General features: G+C 42.4%; 1 protein-coding gene across 1 annotated transcript; it reads left to right on the plus strand.

The window, feature by feature from the left end:
* Positions 1–254: 254 nt before the first annotated feature.
* Positions 255–21,343, plus strand: LOC309328399 (vomeronasal type-2 receptor 26-like; the record flags this gene model as incomplete). Its single annotated transcript, XM_081838398.1, has 9 exons — positions 255–557; positions 995–1,633; positions 2,511–2,738; positions 15,601–15,764; positions 16,308–16,599; positions 17,301–18,191; positions 18,622–18,849; positions 19,808–19,934; positions 20,442–21,343. 9 exons carry the CDS (start codon positions 255–257, stop codon positions 21,341–21,343), a joined length of 3,774 nt encoding a protein of 1,257 aa, XP_081694524.1.
* Between the last annotated feature and the right edge of the window lie 1,222 nt (positions 21,344–22,565).

The following is a 22,565-nucleotide window of genomic DNA, read 5'->3' on the forward strand; positions in this document are numbered from 1 at the left end:
TTAGTCATGTCTGACTCTTCGTGACCCCATGGACCAGAGCACGCCAGGCACTTCTGTCTTCCACCGCCTCCCGCAGTTTGGTCAAAATTCAGGTAATAGTAACCAGAATAGATTTTTCCATTTTCCAATAAAAAAATCACCAGCTAATTATTAATTTGTTTGTTTGTGCCTTATCCTCATAGTCAGGCAGTTGAAACTATCATATTTAGAGTGGGTGAATATTGTGCTAAAATGATTTTGTGTACTAGTGACAAATGATTTGCAGTGTGGTGACAAAGTTTTACCAGCACATCCTGGCCCTGGTGTTTGCTGTTGATGAGGTCAATGAGAATCCCAAGATCTTACCCAATGTCACTCTTGGATTCCACATCTATGACAGTTACTCCAATCCAAAAATGGCCTACCGTAGTACTCTGGACCTGCTCTTCAAATCACATCAATTTGTCCCCAACTACAAATGTGACACTCAGGAAAATGCAATAGGAGTCATTGGGGGATTGAGCTCTGATATCTCCTCATGCATGGCAGACATCTTAGGTCTTTACAAGATTCCACAGGTAGGATCTGAGCATGAGCTCCATGGCAATGTCTTTTTATCCCTGCCATAAATCTCTTCCCATTAGGAATTTGGTATAAAATGGAAACGACTGCATGAGATATAATTTGAGTATTCAAAAGTGTTTTTTTTTGGGGGGGGAGAGATTCTAAAAATCATGTAATGTTGAGAATTTATGTAAGTTAATGGGGCAAATATTGAAAGGAAAGTTATACCAAGAAAGAGTATGTGTGGATAATAATAATAATAATAATAATAATAATAATAATAATAATATCACTCTTCAAGGATCTCAGGGCAGTTCATAAGATAAAAATACAGGATAAAAGTACAAAATAAATAGTTTAAACAAAACAAAACAGTAACATTAACCCCCTTCCAACAAACTCATTTAAAAGTCCATAGAATAATAATCAGATTTCCTTTTTTCCTTTTCAGATTTCATATGGTTCATTTGAACCAGAAGTGAATTATCAACTCAAGCTCCCTTCTTTTTATCGCATGGTCCCCAATGAAGCCCTTCAGTATCAAGGAATTGTCCAGTTATTGCTACATTTCAGATGGAAATGGGTTGGGCTCATCACTCCAGATAATGAAAGTGGAGAACGATTCTTGAAGGCCATGGAGCTAATGTTTTCCAAGAATCAGATATGTTCAGCCTACGCTGAAAGAGTTCAATACAATCTGCACTCCTCTGGCAGCATCCTTAATATGGCAACTGAAACAAGGGTTGTATTACCCACTTTCCTGAAGAGCAAAGCCAATGCAGTTGTTATATATGGAGAAAGAGCAGCTATTATGTGGTTAGGAGTAGCTCTGAGGATAGCTAGGATGGTTCAGATGATAGTTCCTCAATACAAAGAGGTCTCTACAGCAAAAGTATGGATTACGACAGCCCAAATTGATTTCACATTAAACATATTTCAAAAACGATTTCGCACTGATATACAAATTTTCCATGGTGCTATCTCCTTTGCTATTCATTCTAAAGAGCTGCAGAACTTCCAAGAATTTCTTTCGGCCGTAAATCCTTCCTGGCAAGATGGAGATGGTTTTATCAAAGATTTCTGGGAACAGGCATTCAGTTGTACACTTTCAAACAGCAGTGTGTCACCAGGCATTGATGAGATGTGTGATGGAGAGGAGGCTCTCGAGAACATTCCATCACCTTATTTTGAAATGAGCATGACCGGCCACAGCTACAGTATCTATAATGCTGTCTACGCTCTAGCACACGCTTTACATAGCATGTACTCAGCTAGCGTCAACCACAGGACAATGGAGTACAAGAGCAGGCTGTCTCCTCAGAATGTGGAAGCCTGGCAGGTATATTTTCCTGCTTCCATGTAATCCTGCAGTGTCACACGTAACCATGGGCACGTTCTGGAATTTAGCCCCTTTAGAACAATAATAAAATTTAAGTAATTCTATTTATCGGAAAGGGGAGTATTTTGTAACAAGGCATTAAATCAACATTAATGGTCACAGATATTTAATAATAATAATAATAATAATAATAATAATAATAATAATAATAATTTATAACCCACCCATCTGGTTGGGTTTCCCCAGCCACTCTGGGTGGCTTCAAACAAAATATTAAAAATACATTAAAACATCAGTCATTGAGAACTTCCCTAAACAGGGCTGCCTTCAGATGTCTTCTAAATGTCAGATAATTGTTTATTTCCTTGACATCTGATAGGAGGGCATTCCACAGGGTGGGTGCCACAACCGAGAAGGCCCTCTGCCTGGTTCCCTGTAACTTTGCTTACACTAGCAGCAGGCATTTAAAAGGTTAAAACTAACGAGGCAGCCTTCAGTTGTTGAATTTACACTGTGCCATAATTTGCCACTCTCATCTTCCATCTGCTTCCAAAAGTTGGACATCTTCCATTAGTCTTATTGGGAATAAGTCTATATAGAACTTTGTATTTTCCTGTTTTCCTTCTAGCTCCATGCATTTCTTCAGAGGATCTCATTCAACAACAGTGCCGGAGATGAAATTACATTAAATGAACATGGAGAATTGGCATCTGGTTTTGATATTAGAAACTTGGTCACGTTCCCAAATCAATCCTACGCTAGGGTCAAAGTGGGAAGTCTGGATCCACAGGCTCCTTCTGGAAAAGAGCTCACCATCAACGAGGACAGAATCAAATGGATTAAAGACCTGGCTCAGGTGGGAAATAGCTGTGCAGTCTTCCAAATGCCAACCTTATTAGTCATTCAATGAAACAGAAGGGCAAGAGGTGTAAAGAAAACAAAAAGAACATTCCTTCACATAATACATTATTTAATGAGTGAGTGTCTGAGGGCCCTGCTCTTGCCACTTACCATCTGGCCTGGGGCGGGGCCTGAAGCCTCATAAGGACTGCTTGGTGCTTGCTGCCTGCTGCCCAGGAGGACTCCCCTGAGTGAGTGCTTGAGGGCCCTGCTCTTGCCACTTACCATCTGGCCTGGGGCGGGGCCTGAAGCCTCATAAGGACTGCATGCTGCTTGCTGCCTGCTGCCCAGGAGGACTCCCCTGAGTGAGTGTCTGAGGGCCCTGCTCTTGCCACTTACCATCTGGCCTGGGGCGGGGCCTGAAGCCTCATAAGGACTGCATGCTGCTTGCTGCCTGCTGCCCAGGAGGACTCCCCTGAGTGAGTGCTTGAGGGCCCTGCTCTTGCCACTTACCATCTGGCCTGGGGCGGGGCCTGAGGCCTCACAAGGACTGCTTGGTGCTTGCTGCCTGCTGCCCAGGAGGACTCCCCTGAGTGAGTGCTTAAGGGCCCTGCTCCTTCCTGCCACTTACTACCTGGCCTGGGGTGGGGCCTGACAGGCCTCAGTAGGACAGTTGTCACTGCCGGAGGGGCAGAGTGTTTTTAAAATGTTTTAAAAAATTTTTTGTATGTGGGGGGTGGGGGTGGGATGGATGTTTGGTTGAGGTTGGGGATTTTTTTAATTTTTTTTTTAATTATTATTTTGATGTTTTGTAATTTTTACAATTTTTGTTTGTATTGTTTTATTGGTTTTGTTTCTTTAAGGTGTTGTTTTGTTCTTAGGGGGAGAGGTCAGGGCTGCCAGGGAGTGGGCCCCAGCCCACAAAATGGCTGGGGCATGTTCCACAGGGAGGGATGCACTGGGGCAACCGATCTCAGTGATCACGGGTAGGAGGAGGAGTTACGCTAAGACTAGACCATGTCATTACAGAGGGGGCAGGTTTAGTCGTTGTCTGAGGACTATCCCTGCCTCCGGGTCTGGTCCTGACCGGATGGATACTAGAATCAGCAAGGGATACCCACATGAACTGAAGGTGCTGCTGTGCAATGCCAGGTCAATGATTCATAAGACCACTGCCATCCATGACTTGATCATGGATGGAGGACTTGACCTGGCATGTGTAACAGAGACTTGGTTGGATGAAGCAGATGGGCCTGTCCTTGCCGCTGCTTGTCCACCAGGTTTCTCTTACGCACAGCAACCCAGGCCATGTGGGCGGGGAGGGGGGGTTGCAGTGATTTTTAGGAAGTCGTTAGTTTGCACCAGGCGTCCTATTGGGAAGACCCAGTTTTCCGAGTGCATGTTCTGGAAGTTGGGCATTAGGGCAGTACAGGATTCCTTTTGGTGTACCGACCTCCCCGCTGCACCAAGGATTCCCTGCCCGAGCTGCTTCAGGTTGTGGCGGATGTTCTCCTGGAGACACCTAGCTTGGTCGTCCTAGGGGATTTTAACATCCATGCCGACACGACCTTACAAGGGGCCGCTCGGGACTTCGTGGAAAGCATGGCCTCCATGGGGCTGTCCCTGAATAAGTCTGGCCCAACCCATAGCCGCGGACATGCCTTGGACCTGGTGTTCACCTCTATGGATGTGGGTGATCTGACACTAAGTAAAAGTGAAACAAAAGAAGTGCCATGGTCAGATCACTTCCTGGTGCAACTGGACTTCTCTGCGACCCATCCCCTCTGCAGGGAGGTGGGACCAATTCGGATGGTCCGCCCCCGCCACTTAATGGATCCAAATGGTTTCCAGAGAGTGGTAGGGGATGCTTTATCCCATGTTGATGGCCTTTCAGCCAATTCCCTGGTGGCCCGCTGGAATGTGGAGTTAACCAGGGCTATTGACTGTTTGGCTCCGAAGCGCCCTCTCCGATTGCATGGAGCCCGGACAGCCCCGTGGTCTTCCACAGATCTGAGGGCAATGAAACAATCGTTGAGACGGCTAGAGCGCCGGTGGCGGATAACTCATTCCGAATCTGACTGGACACAGGTTAGAGCTCAACGTCGAGCCTACCAAGTGGCGATAGCGACGGCGAAGAAGAATTTCTTCACCGCCTCTTTTGCATCTGCATAAAACAGCAGCAGGAGACTTTTTTCAGGTGGTTCACAATTTAGTGGAACCAACTGCAACATCGGGGCCCAGTACGGGCCACATGTTCTCCTGCAATGATTTTGCAAAGTTTTTTGCAGATAAAATCGCTCAGATTCGGGAAGAAGTAGACTCCACCGTGGGAGCAGGGCCAGGGCGGGAGAGTGCTAGAGTTCTGTCTAGTCAAGTTGAGTGGGATCAATTCCAATCTGTTACCTCCGAGGATGTGGACAGGCTGCTTGGACGAGTGAAGCCAACCACCTGTCTCCTGGATCCTTGCCCATCCTGGCTTATAAAAGCTAGCCGGGAAGGACTGGGCGATGGGCTTCGTGGGGTGGTGAATGCTTCCCTCCGTGAGGGAGCCTTCCCAGACCCGCTGAAAGAGGCGGTTATTAAACCGCTTCTTAAAAAACCATCTTTAGAAGCGGCCACGATGGCCAACTATCGTCCAGTCTCAAATCTTCCATTCTTGGGCAAGGTGATTGAGCGAGCGGTGGCTGAACAACTCCAGGCACGCCTGGAAGAAGCGGACCATTTGGATCCCTTCCAGTCAGGATTCAGGCCTCATCATGGGACTGAAACTGCCTTGGTCACACTGGTTGATGATCTTCGGCGGGCTAGGGACAAAGGTGAGAGCTGTTTCCTAGTTCTGCTGGATCTCTCAGCGGCGTTTGATACCATCGACCATAATATCCTTCTGGACCGTCTTGAGGGGCTGGGAGCTGGGGGCACTGTCATACAGTGGTTCCGCTCCTTCCTCCTGGGCCGTGTTCAGAAAGTGGTGGTGGGGGATGAGTGTTCAGACCCCTGGGCTCTCACTTGTGGGGTGCCTCAGGGTTCTGTCCTCTCCCCCATGCTTTTCAACATTTACATGCAGCCGCTGGGAGAGATCATCAGGAGGTTTGGGCTGGGTGTTCATCAGTATGCGGATGATACCCAGCTCTACCTCTCTTTTAAATCAGAACCAGTGAAGGCGGTGAAGGTCCTGCGTGAGTGTCTGGAGGCGGTTGGAGGATGGATGGCGGCTAACAGATTGAGGTTGAATCCTGACAAGACAGAAGTACTGTTTTTGGGGGACAGGAGGCGGGCAGGTGTGGAGGATTCCCTGGTCCTGAATGGGGTAACTGTGCCCCTGAAGGACCAGGTGCGCAGCCTGGGAGTCATTTTGGACTCACAGCTGTCCATGGAGGCACAGGTCAAATCTGTGTCCAGGGCAGCTGTTTACCAGCTCCATCTGGTACGTAGGCTGAGACCCTATCTGCCTGCGGACTGTCTCGCCAGAGTGGTGCATGCTCTGGTTATCTCCCGCTTGGACTACTGCAATGCACTCTACGTGGGGCTACCTTTGAAGGTGACTCGGAAACTACAACTAATCCAGAATGCAGCAGCTAGACTGGTGACTGGGGGCGGCCGCCGAGACCATATAACACCGGTCTTGAAAGACCTACATTGGCTCCCAGTACGTTTCCGAGCACAATTCAAAGTGTTGGTGCTGACCTTTAAAGCCCTAAACGGCCTCGGTCCAGTATACCTGAAGGAGCGTCTCCACCCCCATCATTCTGCCCGGACGCTGAGGTCCAGTGCCGAGGGCCTTCTGGCGGTTCCCTCATTGCAAGAAGCAAAGCTACAGGGAACCAGGCAGAGGGCCTTCTCGGTGGTGGCGCCCACCCTGTGGAACGCCCTTCCAGCAGATGTCAAAGCGATAAACAACTACCTGACATTCAGAAGACATCTTAAGGCAGCCCTGTTCAGGGAAGTTTTTAACGTGTGATATTTTACTGTATTTTTGCTTTCTATGGAAGCCGCCCAGAGTGGCTGGGGAGGCCCAGCCAGATGGGCGGGGTATAAATAATAAATAATAATAATAATAATTATTATTATTAATTTGAAATTCACTGGAATACCATTGCGTGGACAGGCGGAGTCCCCAGATCCCGCGCGGTCCCCTCGTCATGTGGAATAACGACTCAAAACAACGTGCTATGGGATTAAATTGGCCACAACTTTATTAAATTTCAAATGTGGGTAGACCTTGGCTCAGGCATTGGGCGTTCTTCCTCCCCAGTCCCCAGCCGGGGACCTAGGGAGCATCAGGGTTATCCAGTGTGTGGGGGGGGGGATGGGCCGGCTCTGGAGAACATATGTTCAAGCAGAGATAGCTGCCCCCGTTACGCCGCCGCAGGGGAGAGCAATGATGACCTTTCGGCGTACGGCCAAAGCCTCCCTTCAAAAAGCCCTTTAACGGGGAATCCTGGTATTGCCTCCGCAAAGAGGAAGATGGACTAAAGGATTCCGCCCAAGGCCTGATACTGCCAAAGTTGTGACGTTTTGCTACGGGAAAGGCGAAACCTGCCAATGCAGGGAAATTCCTTTCCGGCCCTTTAACAGCGACCTTAACGTAGCAGCGCCCGCATACCTGTGAAGAAAAATTAACCTGCAAAACCTGTGAAGAAAAGTTAACCTGCAAAATAAGACATTAACTGAGGGTGGGTAGGGTGGGAGAAGCTCTGGAGCCAAGTGAGGATTCCCAGGTAAGATCCTCCCTCTATTGTGTGGGCAGGTAATCCCTCCCCTACCTGGCCTGGTCTCCATGGCAACACTTCCCCCAGGTGGGATTGGACAACTGGCTGAGGTAGGCGGAGACCTCCAGGTATCCCACCTGGGGGAAGGCAAAGCCAAGCCTATGCTGTTGGGGCCGCTCCAGATCTAGGGGCTGCATGCGTCCACGCAAAGGGCGCCCCCCGTTTTAAGCGGGGAGCGGTCATTCCATTCAAATGTATGGCCATAGCTGTGACTTTGTCTTAGTCCTGCCATTAAATTCAGAGTAGCAAGTACTAAACAGAGGTGGTTTCAAGCACATGGATCTCCTGCCTGTGTCAATACCAGCCTTTAAAAGGGTTATATATATCCATCTGTTCCAACAAGATTATTAATTCGTTCTGTTTTTAAAATATCATTTTTAGGCAGCAGGTTATTGGCTCTGTGAGCCCCCCCCCCCATTATAGACTTCTAATTTGCACTTATTGTACAAATTAGAGTTGGCTGTTCACTATTGTGTTGGCTGAGCTTTCATTGTACATGATATTGAAACTGATTCCCCACTCCCCTTAAATTTCTGTAAATCATCTTGAGAGCATGGTTCTTTCAGGCATTCAGTTATAGAAATAATAATAATAATAATAATAATAATAATTTTTTATTTATACCCCGCCCTCCCCAGCCAAGGCCGGGCTCAGAGCGGCTTACAAACAATAATAAAAACAAGAAGAATGATTACAACTTAAAAACAAAAATAAAATACAACATTAAAATAATGGAACATTAAAATATTAAAATGTAGCCTCGTCACAGGAGGAGAAGGAAAAGAAAACAAAAGAGAGAGAGAGAGGGAGAGAGAGAGAGAGAGAGAGAGAGAGAGAGAGAGGGAATCAAATTGGCTCCAAGCCAAAGGCCAGGCGGAACAACTCTGTCTTACAGGCCCTGCGGAAAGAAATCAGATCCTGCAGGGCCCTGGTCTCATGAGGCAGAGCGTTCCACCAGGCCGGAAATAAAAAAGCTATGACAACAAAAAGAAGGCATTTTTGCTTATCAGAAGTATATAAATAAATAATGGAAGAACAATAAAAACTGTACCATCCAGAGAAGGCATCTCAGACTAAGATGGAGCAGTGGTTGTCAGAAAACAGATGATGTTGTTTGCCATAGCTTTCTTCGGAAACCTCTGGGGCAAGTCTCTAGTTAGTGGCATTTGTTTGAAATCCTAAGCTAGTTCTGCCTTTGGATGGACTAAATATGGACCTTCTAACCTTTTTGAGTTTCTGTGATGCTCAGTACAGAAATTATTCCTCACACAGGATGTGCCACTTCTTCACTTATGAACCATATATCAGGCTTCCTCAACCTCGCCCCCCCAGATGTTTTCCCATCATCCCTGACCACTGGTCCTGCTAGCTAGGGATCATGGGAGTTATAGGCCAAAAATATCTGGAGGGCCGAGGCTGAGGAAGCCTGATTTATATTTTGTATCACTAGCCTTCTAATTTACTAGAGTGCTATAGGATGAAATCCCTACATATTTTTCTGTACTATTCCACACCCACTCACACCCACCCACCCACCCACCCGGTAATGCTAGAAGCCTGTAAGGCAAGATGAGTAAGCTGTATTACTTTGTCTTAGATAAGAGCATGGGTATAATGGGCATAATTTAAACCTGGTGGAATAGAGAGAAACTGGACTGAGGGACTAAGGGCATTCTAGAGGTGATGTCACTTTGTATGTCAAAGAGGACAAAGTTTCCAGGAGCAAATCCCCAAAATAGCAGTGTACTTATAGAATTGTTGTGGGTGATAATACAAAGACCTAAGAGTGATTTAATACTAGTATCTCCTATCTTCCCCCTGAGCAAAATGCCTATGGTGAACTTGAGACGGAGAACAAAATCCAGAACGCATAAAAAAGGAAACTGTGGTAATGGGTGACTTCCATTATTCTCACATAGATTGGAACATTCATGTACCCAGCCATGACAAGGAAGTAAAATGTCTAGATAACCTGAATGACTGTGTCCCAGTTAGTCATAGAATTCACAAGTTGGGAGAGTGTGTAGTCAGTTTCAGTTTACAGGCTTCCTATTTGCATCTAGTTGGTCAATGTGAGGACAGCATGCTGGACGAGCTGGGCCTCTGGTCTGATCCTGTAGGGCTCTTATGTTCTTATGCTTCTCTCATATCTTTGCAAAGGTGCCACCCCTTTCGGTGTGTAATGCTTATTGTCCTACTGGTCATATGAAGAAAAAGAAGGAGGGGAAGAAATTTTGCTGCTATGATTGTGCTCCATGTCCAGATGGGATGTTCTCAAATGAGAAGGGTAAGACAAGCCATGCTAAGATATTCCAAATGACACACTTTATCGCAGTAAACTCCAAGTAGCTCTTTCCCAAGTCATTAATTGTGTGTGTGTTGTGTGTTAAAACTAAGAATTATTTCACATTTATATATAACATGAATGAGGAGCCTATCTTTAGAAATATGGGCAACACATTTTAGCATCAAGATTTAAGATCATTCCAATGAAAGAATGGATGTTTTCAAATAAGAAGAGCAAGACCTGTTCTGTTAATATGTTTTAAAGCATAGCATTTCACATGTGCATATAGCACCCATCATCTTCAGATACATCTTTAGAAAGGATGGCCATGCACAATGGCAGAGCTCAATTCAAAGTGTTGGTGCTGACCTTTAAAGCCCTAAACGGCCTCGGTCCTGTATACCTGAAGGAGCGTCTCCACCCCCATCATCCAGCCCGGACACTGAGGTCCAGTGCTGAGGGCCTGCTGGCGGTTCCCTCACTGCGAGAAGTGAGGTTACAGGGAACCAGGCATAGAGCCTTCTTGATAGTGGAGCCTGTCCTGTGGAACGCCCTCCCAGCAGATGTCAAGGCAATAAACAACTATTTTACTTTTAAAAGACAACTGAAGGTGGCTCTGTTTAGGGAAGATTTTAATGTCTGATGCTGTATTGTTTTTAATATTCAGTTGGAAGCTGCCCAGAGTGGCTGGGGAAACCCAGCCAGATGGGAGGGGTATAAATAACAAATTATTATATTATATTATATTATATTATATTATATTATATTATATTATATTAATTATTAAACCATTCCGATGAATGGAACTTCTTTCAAAACTATTTAAAGGAACTTGCAGATGCAGTAGCAACCCTTGGCTCCCAGTTGGTACAAATCAGGTAGGAAAAAACTCTCAAGCTGTCAAGCAAATATTGGAGTGATACATCTTACCCTGTCCTCAATAAAAAGCCATCAGACCAGCTTATTCTGTGGCCTGGGTAGGCAGGTACTGAGCTAACAATGAAAGAAAGATCAGGACGAAAGGGGCATGCTTGTAAGCGACTCTATTCATCACCATCTACTCCTGTTTCATACAGGGCCTGGCTGGTCCTTCTTTTCATTCCCTCCACATAGGCTGAACTGATCAAATAGTTCTGCCATGTGCTGTGATATGATGGGGAAACAGGACATGCTCTATTAAGCAGATATGTAGTTATTTTCATATCTTTGCTTTTAAAATGACGTGTAAATGAAGTAATTTGTATGCATCATATTTCTGGTATGTTTGTAGGACTGGGTGAAAATGAACCACTAGAATAATCCTTGGTTTTAAATTGCCATACATTGCAACCTTTTTCAGAAACTTGCATCCATTGCCCAGAAGATAAGCGTTCGAACAAGGACCACAATCACTGCATCCCTAAGATCTCAAATTTCCTAGCCTTTGATGACACTTTGGCTATTGTTTCAACTTCCTCTGCACTTCTATTGTCTCTGGTCACAGCTCTGGTGCTGGGCATCTTCATTAAGCACCGGGACACTGCCATAGTCAAAGCCAACAACAGAAGTCTAACCTACATTCTCCTCACCTCCCTCCTCTTGTGTTTCCTCTGCTCTTTGCTGTTCATTGGAATGCCTAATGAGGCAACTTGCCTTCTCCGACAAACAAGTTTTGGCACCATCTTCTGTGTGGCCCTCTCTAGCATCTTGGCCAAAACCATTTCTGTCGTTTTGGCATTTATGGCTACCAAACCAGGATCCAGGATGAGGAATTGGATGGGGAAGAGACTGACTTATTCCATTGTCCTTTCCTGCTCCATTGTTCAAGTATGGAACTGCATTCTCTGGATGGCAACCTCTCCCCCATTCCCAGATTTGGACATGCACTCAATGACTGAACAAATTATACTGTTATGCAATGAAGGATCCATCACCATGTTCTATTCTGTTCTGGGCTACATGGGCTTCCTGGCCATTGTCAGCTTCATTGTGGCCTTCCTAGCCAGAAAATTGCCTGACAGTTTCAATGAAGCCAAGTTTATCACCTTCAGCATGCTGGTCTTTTGCAGTGTTTGGCTTTCCTTTGTTCCAACTTACTTAAGCACCAGAGGAAAAAACATGGTGGCAGTGGAGATTTTCTCCATCTTGGCTTCCAGTTCTGGTTTACTGGGCTGCATCTTTTCCCCAAAATGTTACATAATTTTGGTGAAGCCTGAGCTCAACAACAGGGAACAGCTAATACGAAGAAAGTAATAAACAAATTCATGAGTTTGTGTTTTCAACAATATTTTTATTATCTATATGGGATCATAAAAGAAGTATAAATGAATTGGGAGTATTAAACTATTTCAGTTATGTTGTTGCTTTGGAGGGTTAGGGTTGATTTATAGTCTGTAGAGCCTATGAGAAAAAAGTTCACAGGAGTAAAGCTCAACAAAGGATATTTAATTTCAAATTTCAAATTTTCAAATTTATTTACGGCTATTAGCCCATAAAATATGTACAAACATAAAAGCACAGAAGCATAAAAAACCAATACATCTAACAACAGAAGGGGAACACCACGATGCAAGGGTGGGTCATTGAGCAGTGACAAATAACAGCTTGGGGCCCGGAAAGATCCAAGGGACGGTTCACAGAAAAAGGAGAACTGGAGACGAGGTCCATCATGCACTCTCATCATAACTGTCCGGTTAGTTTTTGTTGTTGTTGTTGTTGTTTGGTGGTTTTTGTGTGTGAGATGACCGCATTCAGGAATCTCGCCACCTGCAGAGTTACAGAAGGATCTGTATCCTGCAAAAGCAGTGCGGCATGTGACTCAACAGGCCTGCCAACCAGGCGCAATAAAGCAGGACCCAGGAATTTAGTCCTAGCTATGCTATGTAAGGGACAGTTGAACATTATATGTGGAAGAGATTCAACTGTTTTCCCGTCACACTCGCATAGCGGAGACACCAAACCCTTGGAAAATCTGTGGCTCAGCAGGTTCGATGGAAAAACATTGAACCTTGCACGAATAAATGCAAGTCGGTGTGGTACAGAAAAGGATATTTAAATTTAAGTAAGAAATAGGAACCTAATAACCCTACTACCCTTCTAAATGAGTGAGATGTTGATTGATGGAGTAGACCTAAAGCATTTAAGTAAAGGTGGTAGATGGAATTTTTCAGATAGTTAATGTTGATATTACAGTGGATGCTTGTGCATCATTTCTTATGCATGGAATAAAGATTTGATTATTGATTTCTTCTTATTCTATAGGGTACATGGGTGTGGAATTTTTACATAGATATTTGAAGGCAATAAAAAACCAACTCAGAGCAACCCTTACCATCCATTTTAGAGGTTATTGTTTGTGTATTTTATTTACACAATATCTATGCCACTTAACTGTATGGTCTCTCAGTGATTTATAGAAACGTTGAAGAGGACACAATAAAGATAAAAATAGTTAATACTAATCAGAAAAGTTGCCCTAAATGCTTATTGAAATTAAAAGGTTTATCACTGGGCTCTGCTTTTTCAAGAGGGAGTGGGGCTGTCTGATCTCAGCTAGGAAAAAGTTCCATAGAATTGGCCCAAAATATCGAATGCATGTCTTCTGCATGATATCAGCTACTTATCTTGGCCATGGATGATCATTGACTGTGGGTTTCCTGAAATATCTCAGTTATGTGGCAATTATATAAGCAGAGGGTCCTTAAGTTCAATCAATCAATCAAACTTTTAATGTGCCAACCAATGGCCGTGTCATCATCCAAAACATTAACAGACACTAAATGTACAAAAACTACAACCTAATATAATAGAAATCTTTGTTACAAGGACAGATAAAATAGAGGATAGTCACATATGGATTGTGTAAGTTAGATCTCTGAGTCCCCTTTACAATTAACAGTTAAATTCTCTAAATGATTCACCCTCATCTTCCTCAGGAAAGAGCTAAGAGTAGGACTTGCCTCAGCAAAAGAACATATAGACAAGTTATTTGTATTTTTTACAATCTAAGAATTGGTTGATGCATATTTTGCTTACTTAAAAACAACAACACCTGACTTTAAAATGTTTCTATTATTTTCTGTAAACCTATCACAATAAAAATGTTAAGTATTTTCATCCTACACCCTTACTATCATGCACATGATTATCCCCCTCATCCCCCCCCCCAAGGTTGAATGATTAGTGCAGAACACTGGGTGTTCAATTGATTTTAATTAAGACAGAGGAATAGGGGTGTCTGAAGATGTAACAGACTGCCCCAAATACTGCCTTTCTTAGACATTTTAAAACAGATGTTGGTTGCCCACTGATCTGGTATATTTTAGCAGTGGATATCCCATAAAGGATTGATCTAGATTTCAGAAGTATTCTGAAATACCTATGGACTCTGGGGATCTATGCTTGGACAAGAATATTTGCTTCACTAGTTCAGTAACTGATGATTTGTCATGAATAAATAAACACTGCAGAAGCGATTGTCCCTCTTGTAATTATAAAAATCACCATAATCAATTCATCTGGGCAAAGCTCCAATGGCAAAGCTCCTAGAAGGCCACAGAAAAACAACAAGCCCTTCTGAAATCATTACAAGTACCTGTGCTTCATAGAGAGATAAGATTAGGGACAAGAGAGAGGTAGAGCTCTGTCATCTTGATCTGTTTCCATCTTTCCACAAGATAGCTCAAACTTCAAATCAGTATTTCCAAATTTGCATTCAGGGCTTCCTTATGAAATGCTGTTATGGATAAGATGGAAGGATAGCCCTTTGAGAATGTGTTGGCAGAGTCAGATGCCACCCAAGTCATCTTATTCAAATCAGGCTGATGTTAATAAAATGTTCATGATGTAAGAACAGCCCTGATGGACCAGGTCAAAAGCCCAACATCTACTACAGCATTCTGTTTAGAAATGGCCAACTAGTTGATGTTGTAAACTGAGAAATAGAGGGTTGCCATGTGTGGAAGGGAGGTGACAATCAGGATGTTTGTCTTGTTTCTGTTTTTGCTGCTCTTAAACATGTTGCATGAAGCGCACACTGTTGGGTGCGACATAAATAATCCTGTACATATTCCACATGAGTGGTATCAGCCAGGCGATCTCCTTATCGGTGGGATGGTATCTCATATCCATTATGTTTTCACCAAAGTTTTGTTCAACAAGCATCCTTCTCAGGACTTCATTAACATTCCATAGTAAGGAAATGGAACCTACATTTACATTTAGTAATTATTTCTCTTTGTAAAATTGTCTGGAAATTGCTTTGAGGAAATTCAAACTGAATTTTTAAGCAAATATGAAGGAATAGATAGGTGGGTGGGTGGACATTAACTATTGGTAATAAAATTAAATACTCAAACATCTGTAAACTTAGAAGGTATCTAAATTGGCAGCTGGGCATGTGGAAAGAGTAAGCTTTGGTGTTTTTTATTATTATTATTATTATTATTATTATTATTATTATTATTATTATTATTATTCATAGACACAGAGTCTTTCCTGTGCATGGCATAGCTTTGTACTGCATCTACATATCCTCACATTCAGATATACATTTGTATGCAGAGAGTTGCCACTAGTCAGATAATACTGAGCTTGATGGACATAGTATAATTTTTTCTCCTGTTCCTTTTATGTTCATTTATCCCTAGGTTTCAAAATGCTAGATGCTAAAGATTCACAGAGATTTTATGGAGCATGAAGAATAGATGATGTTGAAAGTGTTGGGATATAAATCAACCTGCACTGAAGGTTGATATGTCTGCATGGGAAAGGGTAGATACAAAAAGGAATCTAAAAGCTTCCTAGACTGTCCTGTAACCTGTGCTGAATTTCCTTTGGGCTAGACTGATATACTTAGGGTTGCTGATGTCATTTGCTACTTCCTTCTTCTTCATGCTTGGCTTGACATCTTCCATGTGTCTCCTCCTGAGATGCAAGAGAAAGCCTGGCTAGTTGCTTTCTCCACCTTTGTTCCTCAGAATGAGGATCTTTCCTACCTAAACTCTGTGTCAGTGTGACTATATCCAACATTGCTTCAGTATTAAGTTCAACTTCCACTGATGCATTTGAATGCCATCTTTCACCAGAAGAAGTCTTTCCAGGTTCAGGAACACTTAGAAAGAGGCTAAGTTCAAAAATCTGTAGCACACTCCTATAATACAGACTGTGTTTTGGTTAAAACTGTAGAGTAATAAAGAAGAAAACAGAAAAAATATTGGGGATGAAGAAAGTCAAAATCAACAAGTTCTGTCCCACCCCTGCAAATTCTTTATGGATGTCAATTCTGTCTATACATTTCAAGGGAGTATAGCTCTGATTTGGGCTGCAGACTAATGAAAACATGCCTTTGCTTGTGATGTACAAAAAACATATTTCAGCAAAAGGTAGTCACACAAGTCTTTCTATCCAATAGACTAAGCTAAAGATGAGCTTTGCATCTTGTACCCAGTCCCTATAGTCAAGCAGTTGAATTTCTTAGATCTTGAGTAGATGAAAACTGTGATAGAATATTTTTGTACACTCCTGAAATAGCTCATCACTTTATTTGCAGTGTTTTGACCAAGTTCTACCAGCACATCCTGGCCTTGGTATTTGCTGTTGATGAGATCAACGAGAATCCCAAGATGTTGCCGAATGTCACTCTTGGGTTCCACATCTATGACAGCTACTCTGATTCAAGGATGACTTATCGGACCACCCTGGACCTGCTCTTTAAATCATATCACTTTATACCAAACTACAAATGTGGCATTCAGAAAAATGTGATAGGAATCATTGGAGGCCTGAGTTCTGATACTTCCACATCCATGGCAGACATCTTAAGTCTTTACAAGATTCCACAGGTAGGATTGTAGATTGTGGGCAGTGGGGATTTCCCCTAAAGTGCCCCATTGCCTAATTCACTTGCTTCCTCTTTCCAGCAGAGCTTTGATGATTCATAAGAATGATGTGGTTCCATAGGGGTAAATGAAAAGCATCTGAAACATGTGGAATTTCTTGGGAGGGTATAATGTGGTATCCAAAGATGTTAATGAGGGGCATGGTTGCAAAGACTGGTATGGCTCTTTAGCAGTATCACCAAAAGACATGTGAGGAATGTTCTTAAAGATTCTCATTTCCTATGGGTGTGTGTTGTCATCCTTTCCCATCATCGTTATCCCTTTTAGTTTCACATTGTCAGTAAAAGGAATATTAAAATCTCTTCTTTATCATCACTATCTACAAACTTCTGGCAGTCCCCAGAGTCTTCTCAGGTGCAGAAGACGAGAGCCCTGCTGCCTTCCCTCTGCACCATGGTTGCAACGACTGTGTATATAGTACTTGTAATGGAGAATTGCTCCAAATGTGAAAAGAGTAAATATCTAGAGTACAACTTGGCCAAGACTGTGAGTGTGTGTGTTTCTCAAAGGATGGTGATTCTTCTAAAAACGGCATGTTGGGAATTTATAGGATTGCACTATAAGAAAAGGGCAACAGATAAATAGAATGATTCTGAACTCCTCTTTCCACTCTAAAATGTCTGGATTTCTCTCCATCCACCCAGATTTCATATGGTTCACTTGAACCACATGTGAATAATAAAAAAACGTTCCCTTCCTTTTACCGTATGGTTCCCAGCGAAGCCCTTCAATATGAGGGAATTATCAAGTTACTACTGCACTTCAAATGGAAATGGGTTGGGCTTATTGTGGAAGATGATGAAGGTGGAGAATATTTCTTGCAGACATTGGAGTCAATGCTTTCCAAAAATGGAATCTGTTCAGCATTCACAGAAAGAGTTCAAAAATATGAGCAGTTTTCCAGTAACATACTTGAAATGATAAAAAACAAACATAATACATTGCCAGTGTTTATGCAGAGCAATGCCAATGCAGTTGTTATATATGGAGAAAGCGCATCTATTAAATGGCTTGGAAAGTTTATATTGGCAGCCAAGCTAATTCATATGATGTTTCCTCAATATAAGAAGAGGTTCTTCACAGTAAAAGTATGGATAACAACAGCCCAAATTGATTTCACACCATATTCTATTCAAAAGATTATTGACAATGATATACAAATGTTTCATGGCGCTATCTCCTTCACAATTCACTCGAAAGAGATTCAAGACTTTCAAGAATTTATTAAGATTGTAAATCCTACATGGGCAACAGAAGATGGTTTCATTAAGGATTTATGGGAAAATGTATTTAGTTGTTCGATTTCAACCTCCACTAACTCTACATTTTTTGATAATATGTGTACCGGAAAGGAGACGTTAGCTAATCTTCCTGCACCTCTTTTTGAAATGAGCATGACTGGCAACAGCTACAATATCTATAATGCTGTTTATGCTTTGGCACATGCCTTACTTACCATGTACTCAGCTAGAGCCAGCCACAGAAGAATGGAGGATGGAGGTAGATGGTTTTCTCAGACCATGGAACCATGGCAGGTAATGCTTCCTCAATGACAAAATTCAATTATCATATCATAAAGAACAAGGGTGAGAAATGCCTTATCTATTATGTGATTGACCACCAAATCTTTAGCGATCACGAGCACCCAGTTCTTTTCTTGCTCATCTTCTCAAATTTCTCTCTTCTTTGCCAGAGGCTGATCTCATACAACCATAATGCTTATAACCTTATTCCTCCCATAGAGGACATTTTTGATATTCTATTTGCAGCAATTTCAATTGTTGAATTTTCACTGATTCACAAATTCCCATGGAATCTCTGCCACTGAAGGCCAGATACCTGCATTATGAATTGCAAATGTTCTTTGACTGAAGAAAAGAAGTTAAATCTATCTCATAAAGCCATTACAACCATTTTAATGAGAGCATGACAACATATTTTAGACTTCTTTCTCTTTCCATCTAGCTGTACTCATTCCTCCAGGGGATATCATTCAATAACAGCGTTGGGGATGAAATTAAATTTAGGGAACATGGAGAATTAGCTGTTGGATTTGATATTACAAACTTGGTGACTTTCCCAAATAGATCATATTTTAGGATGAAAGTGGGGAGCTTGAATCCTCAGGCTCCTCTTGGCAAAGAATTCACTATCAAAGAGGACAAAATTGAATGGCACAAAGACTTGACTCAGGTAGGAAAATAACCCCATTGTCTCCCATATGCTCCACATTCATGGTCATTCTACAAAATGGGTGGGCAATAGATGTGGAGAAATCAAAATAATTCCTTAGTATAATGCACATTTGTGTTTGAATTTATTTTGAATATCATATTGTGTGGGAAGCTTACAGAAATTGCTTTTTAAAGGTTTACTACGTGAAGGGTGAACATTTGAGATAAGCCACCATTTGAAGGACTGGTTTCACCCATGTGAACATTCACACCCCTTCAGATCAGCACTGTGGGTCCTGTAGACCCTTAAAATTAGTTACATCCATTAAGGAAATGATATTATTTTAGTGGTGACTCCTAAATTACGGAACTCTCTCCCTTGAGATGTCCACTTGAACTTTCACTGCTGGCCTGAATAATGGTTTGAAGCCCCCTGTGTTACAGCTGGCTGTTAATTAAAATAAATTCAAAGATGCTGCCTGTATTTCAACAACAATGGCAATGATAATATTGTAATTGTGATTCACTGGTTGCACTTTGTGTTTTGTATGGTATTATTATTAAATTTTATTTTTAAAAAAATTGTTATATGTTTGTAAGCCATCAAAAGACAGCATTGCCTGATAGCATAGCAGCCAACTCCTAGGGCTGCCCCCAACTCCTAGCCAACCCCAAAGTCAAAGGGTATTCCCATTCAAATAGTGTGCGTCGACTGCATCATGTGATTGGTTATGCAAGGCAGTGCTTACCAGGGCCCCCACAATATTTTATTCAAGTTGGCACCCCTACCTGATAGGGTGCTCTTATGGCCAAAAAGCTGCCCCTTCAAAAAAACCCCACCTTTTTTCAACATTGTAACAGAAAGTTAACAAGAGTTATCTGTTACCATTGCTAACAGATAATCTGTTTTTTGTGTGATTATTTTTTTTACTAAATACTAAATATTAACATTCAACTATTCCTGTGTCTTTGAATAGGTGCCACCCCTTTCAGTTTGTAATGATATCTGCCATCCTGGTTATAGGAAGAAAAAGAAGGAAGGGAAGAAGTTTTGCTGCTATGATTGTGCTCCATGTCCAGATGGGATGGTATCGGATGTGAAGGGTAGCATATGCTATGTTATGATATACCAAACTATTACTGAAGTAAAATCTGAGAAGTGCTTTTGCAAATTGGTTATAATCAGCTTTGTGGGGTTTCTTAAATTGTGGTGTTATGCGTTATTCTCAATTTTCACATAGAAATACTTTTATTTGATAGTTTCTATTAATCAGTTTGAAAGCACGCCAGTGCAAGTAGATAAATAGGCACCGCTCCGGCGGGGAGGTAAACAGCATTTCTGTGCACTGCTCTAGTTTCACCAGAAGCGGCTTAGTCATGCTGGCCACATGACTCAGAAAAACTGTCTGTGGACAAATGTTGGCTCCCTCGGCCAGGAAAGCAAGATGAGCACCACAACCCCAGAGTCATTTACAACTGGACTTCAAGGTCAGGGGTCCTTTACCTTTACCATTTTAGTGAATATATTAGTTTGGGTGGAAATGTAATAAGGCAACAATTAGGAACAATATTGGTTGATTTCAAATTCTCATTCATTATTCGCCTTTTCAGAGATGGAAACTTGTGACAGTTGTCCGGAAGATCAATATCCAAACAAAGGGAAGGATGAATGTACTCCTAAAACTCCCAACTTCCTAGCTTTTGAAGACACTTTGGGCATAGCTTTAATTGTATCTGCACTTTTCTTCTCTCTGGTCACAGCTCTGGTGCTGGGCATCTTCATTAAACACCGGGATACAGCCATAGTCAAAGCCAACAACAGAAGCCTCACCTACATTCTCCTCATCTCCCTCCTCTCGTGTTTCCTCTGTTCTTTGTTGTTCATTGGAAAACCTAATAAGGTGACCTGCCTTCTTCGACAAACCACTTTTGGCATCATCTTCTCTGTGGCCCTCTCTAGCATCTTGGCCAAAACCATCTCTGTTGTTTTGGCATTCATGGCAACTAAACCAGGATCAAGAATGAGGAAATGGGTGGGCAAAAGATTGGCTTATTCTATTGTTTTATCCTGCTCCAGCATTCAGATAGGGATCTGTGCTCTGTGGCTGGCAATTGTTCCTCCATTCCCAGATTTAGACATGTACTCAATGACTGAGAAAATTGTATTGTTATGCAATGAAGGCTCGGTCCTCATGTTCTATTGTGTCTTGGGCTATTTGGGCTTCCTGGCTGTTATCAGTTTCACTGTTGCCTTCTTAGCCCGGAAGTTACCAGACACTTTTAATGAAGCCAAGTTCATCACCTTCAGCATGCTGGTGTTTTGCAGTGTTTGGCTCTCCTTTATTCCAACTTACCTGAGCACCAGAGGAAAATACATGGTGGCTGTGGAGATCTTCTCCATCTTGGCTTCCAGTGCTGGGATACTGGGCTGCATATTTTCCCCAAAATGCTACATTATCGTGTTGAGACCCAAGCTGAACACTAGGGAGCATCTAATACAAAGAAAAAAATAATTAACAGGAGAATTTGTGGTTTCAATTATGTTATTGATAGTCTACATAGGTACAAAAGATGGAAATGAAATAAACCATTTGAAGGAATGAAATAATTTCAGGCATTTTGGTTTCATTTTTTTTTGGGGGGGGGGGGGTGAAATGATTGTATTTATTTTAGAATTTTTTCTTAGAGTTGGTGGGAGAAAAGTTCACCATAAGGTATGAAGTTCAGCAAATGACATATACATAGGAAATAGGAACCTGCCTGAACAAAATTCCACTGTCCTTCTGATTTAGGAAGAGGCTGAGAGGTTCAGTAGAAATAAAATAAAGGAGCAGGTCAAGTTTTCAGAAACTTCCAGCTGATGTTATAGTGGAGACAGTAGTATAATTCCATATGCTCAGAATAAATATTTAACTATATTATAACTATTGATTTCTGGTTATTCTATTGAATATATTGGTTTTGAATATTTACATGTATGTTCAAAGAAACAATCCATCACATATTTGTCTCCAAGGAGCTCAAGGCGGCGTTCATAGTCCCCCCTCCCCCATTTAATTCCCACAGGAACTCTGTGAGACTGAGAGGCAGAGACTGGTCCAAGGTCAGCCAGTGAGTTTCATGGCTGAGTGGAGATTTGAACCATGGGCTCCCAGGCCTTAGTTCAACACTTTAACCACTACATCACATTGGCTTTCCAGTTATCACAAAGGAAGGCTGTCTTAATATTCAGGCCTTAGCTACCAATTTTCACTCCAGCCTTGGGGCATTTGCCTCAGACCGCCATCATTAACCAACTTTCCTGAGTGATCTTATTTCTCCTAACTGCTGATTAACTCCCCTTTCTTCATTGACCAGAATCCCCAGACAATCAGAACCTGTCATTCCCCATCAAAATGAATTCACCTGATCCAGTCCTCACATATAAATACTAAAAGCAGTCATGTCTCTGTATCTGGACACTGAGATCAACTTCTGAGGCCCTCCTCCATGTGCTTCCTCCTTGAGAGGTCCAAAGGGTGGCAAGAGAAGAACTGGCTTTCCCTGCAGTTGCTCCCCATCTGTGGAATGCTCTCCCCAGGGAAGTTCACCTGGCACCTTCATTATACTCCTTTAGGCACCAGGGGAAAACATTACTTTTTAACCAGGTCTTTGGTTGATCTGATTTACATCCTATGCCCTTTCAAACTGTGTTTTTTTGGGGGGGGCGTTATTGGGGTGCTGTTTTTATTTTTA

Source organism: Podarcis erhardii (genome assembly GCF_964252035.2).
Source record: "Podarcis erhardii genome assembly, chromosome: 13".
In the NCBI taxonomy this organism is placed as follows: Eukaryota; Metazoa; Chordata; class Lepidosauria; order Squamata; family Lacertidae; genus Podarcis; species Podarcis erhardii.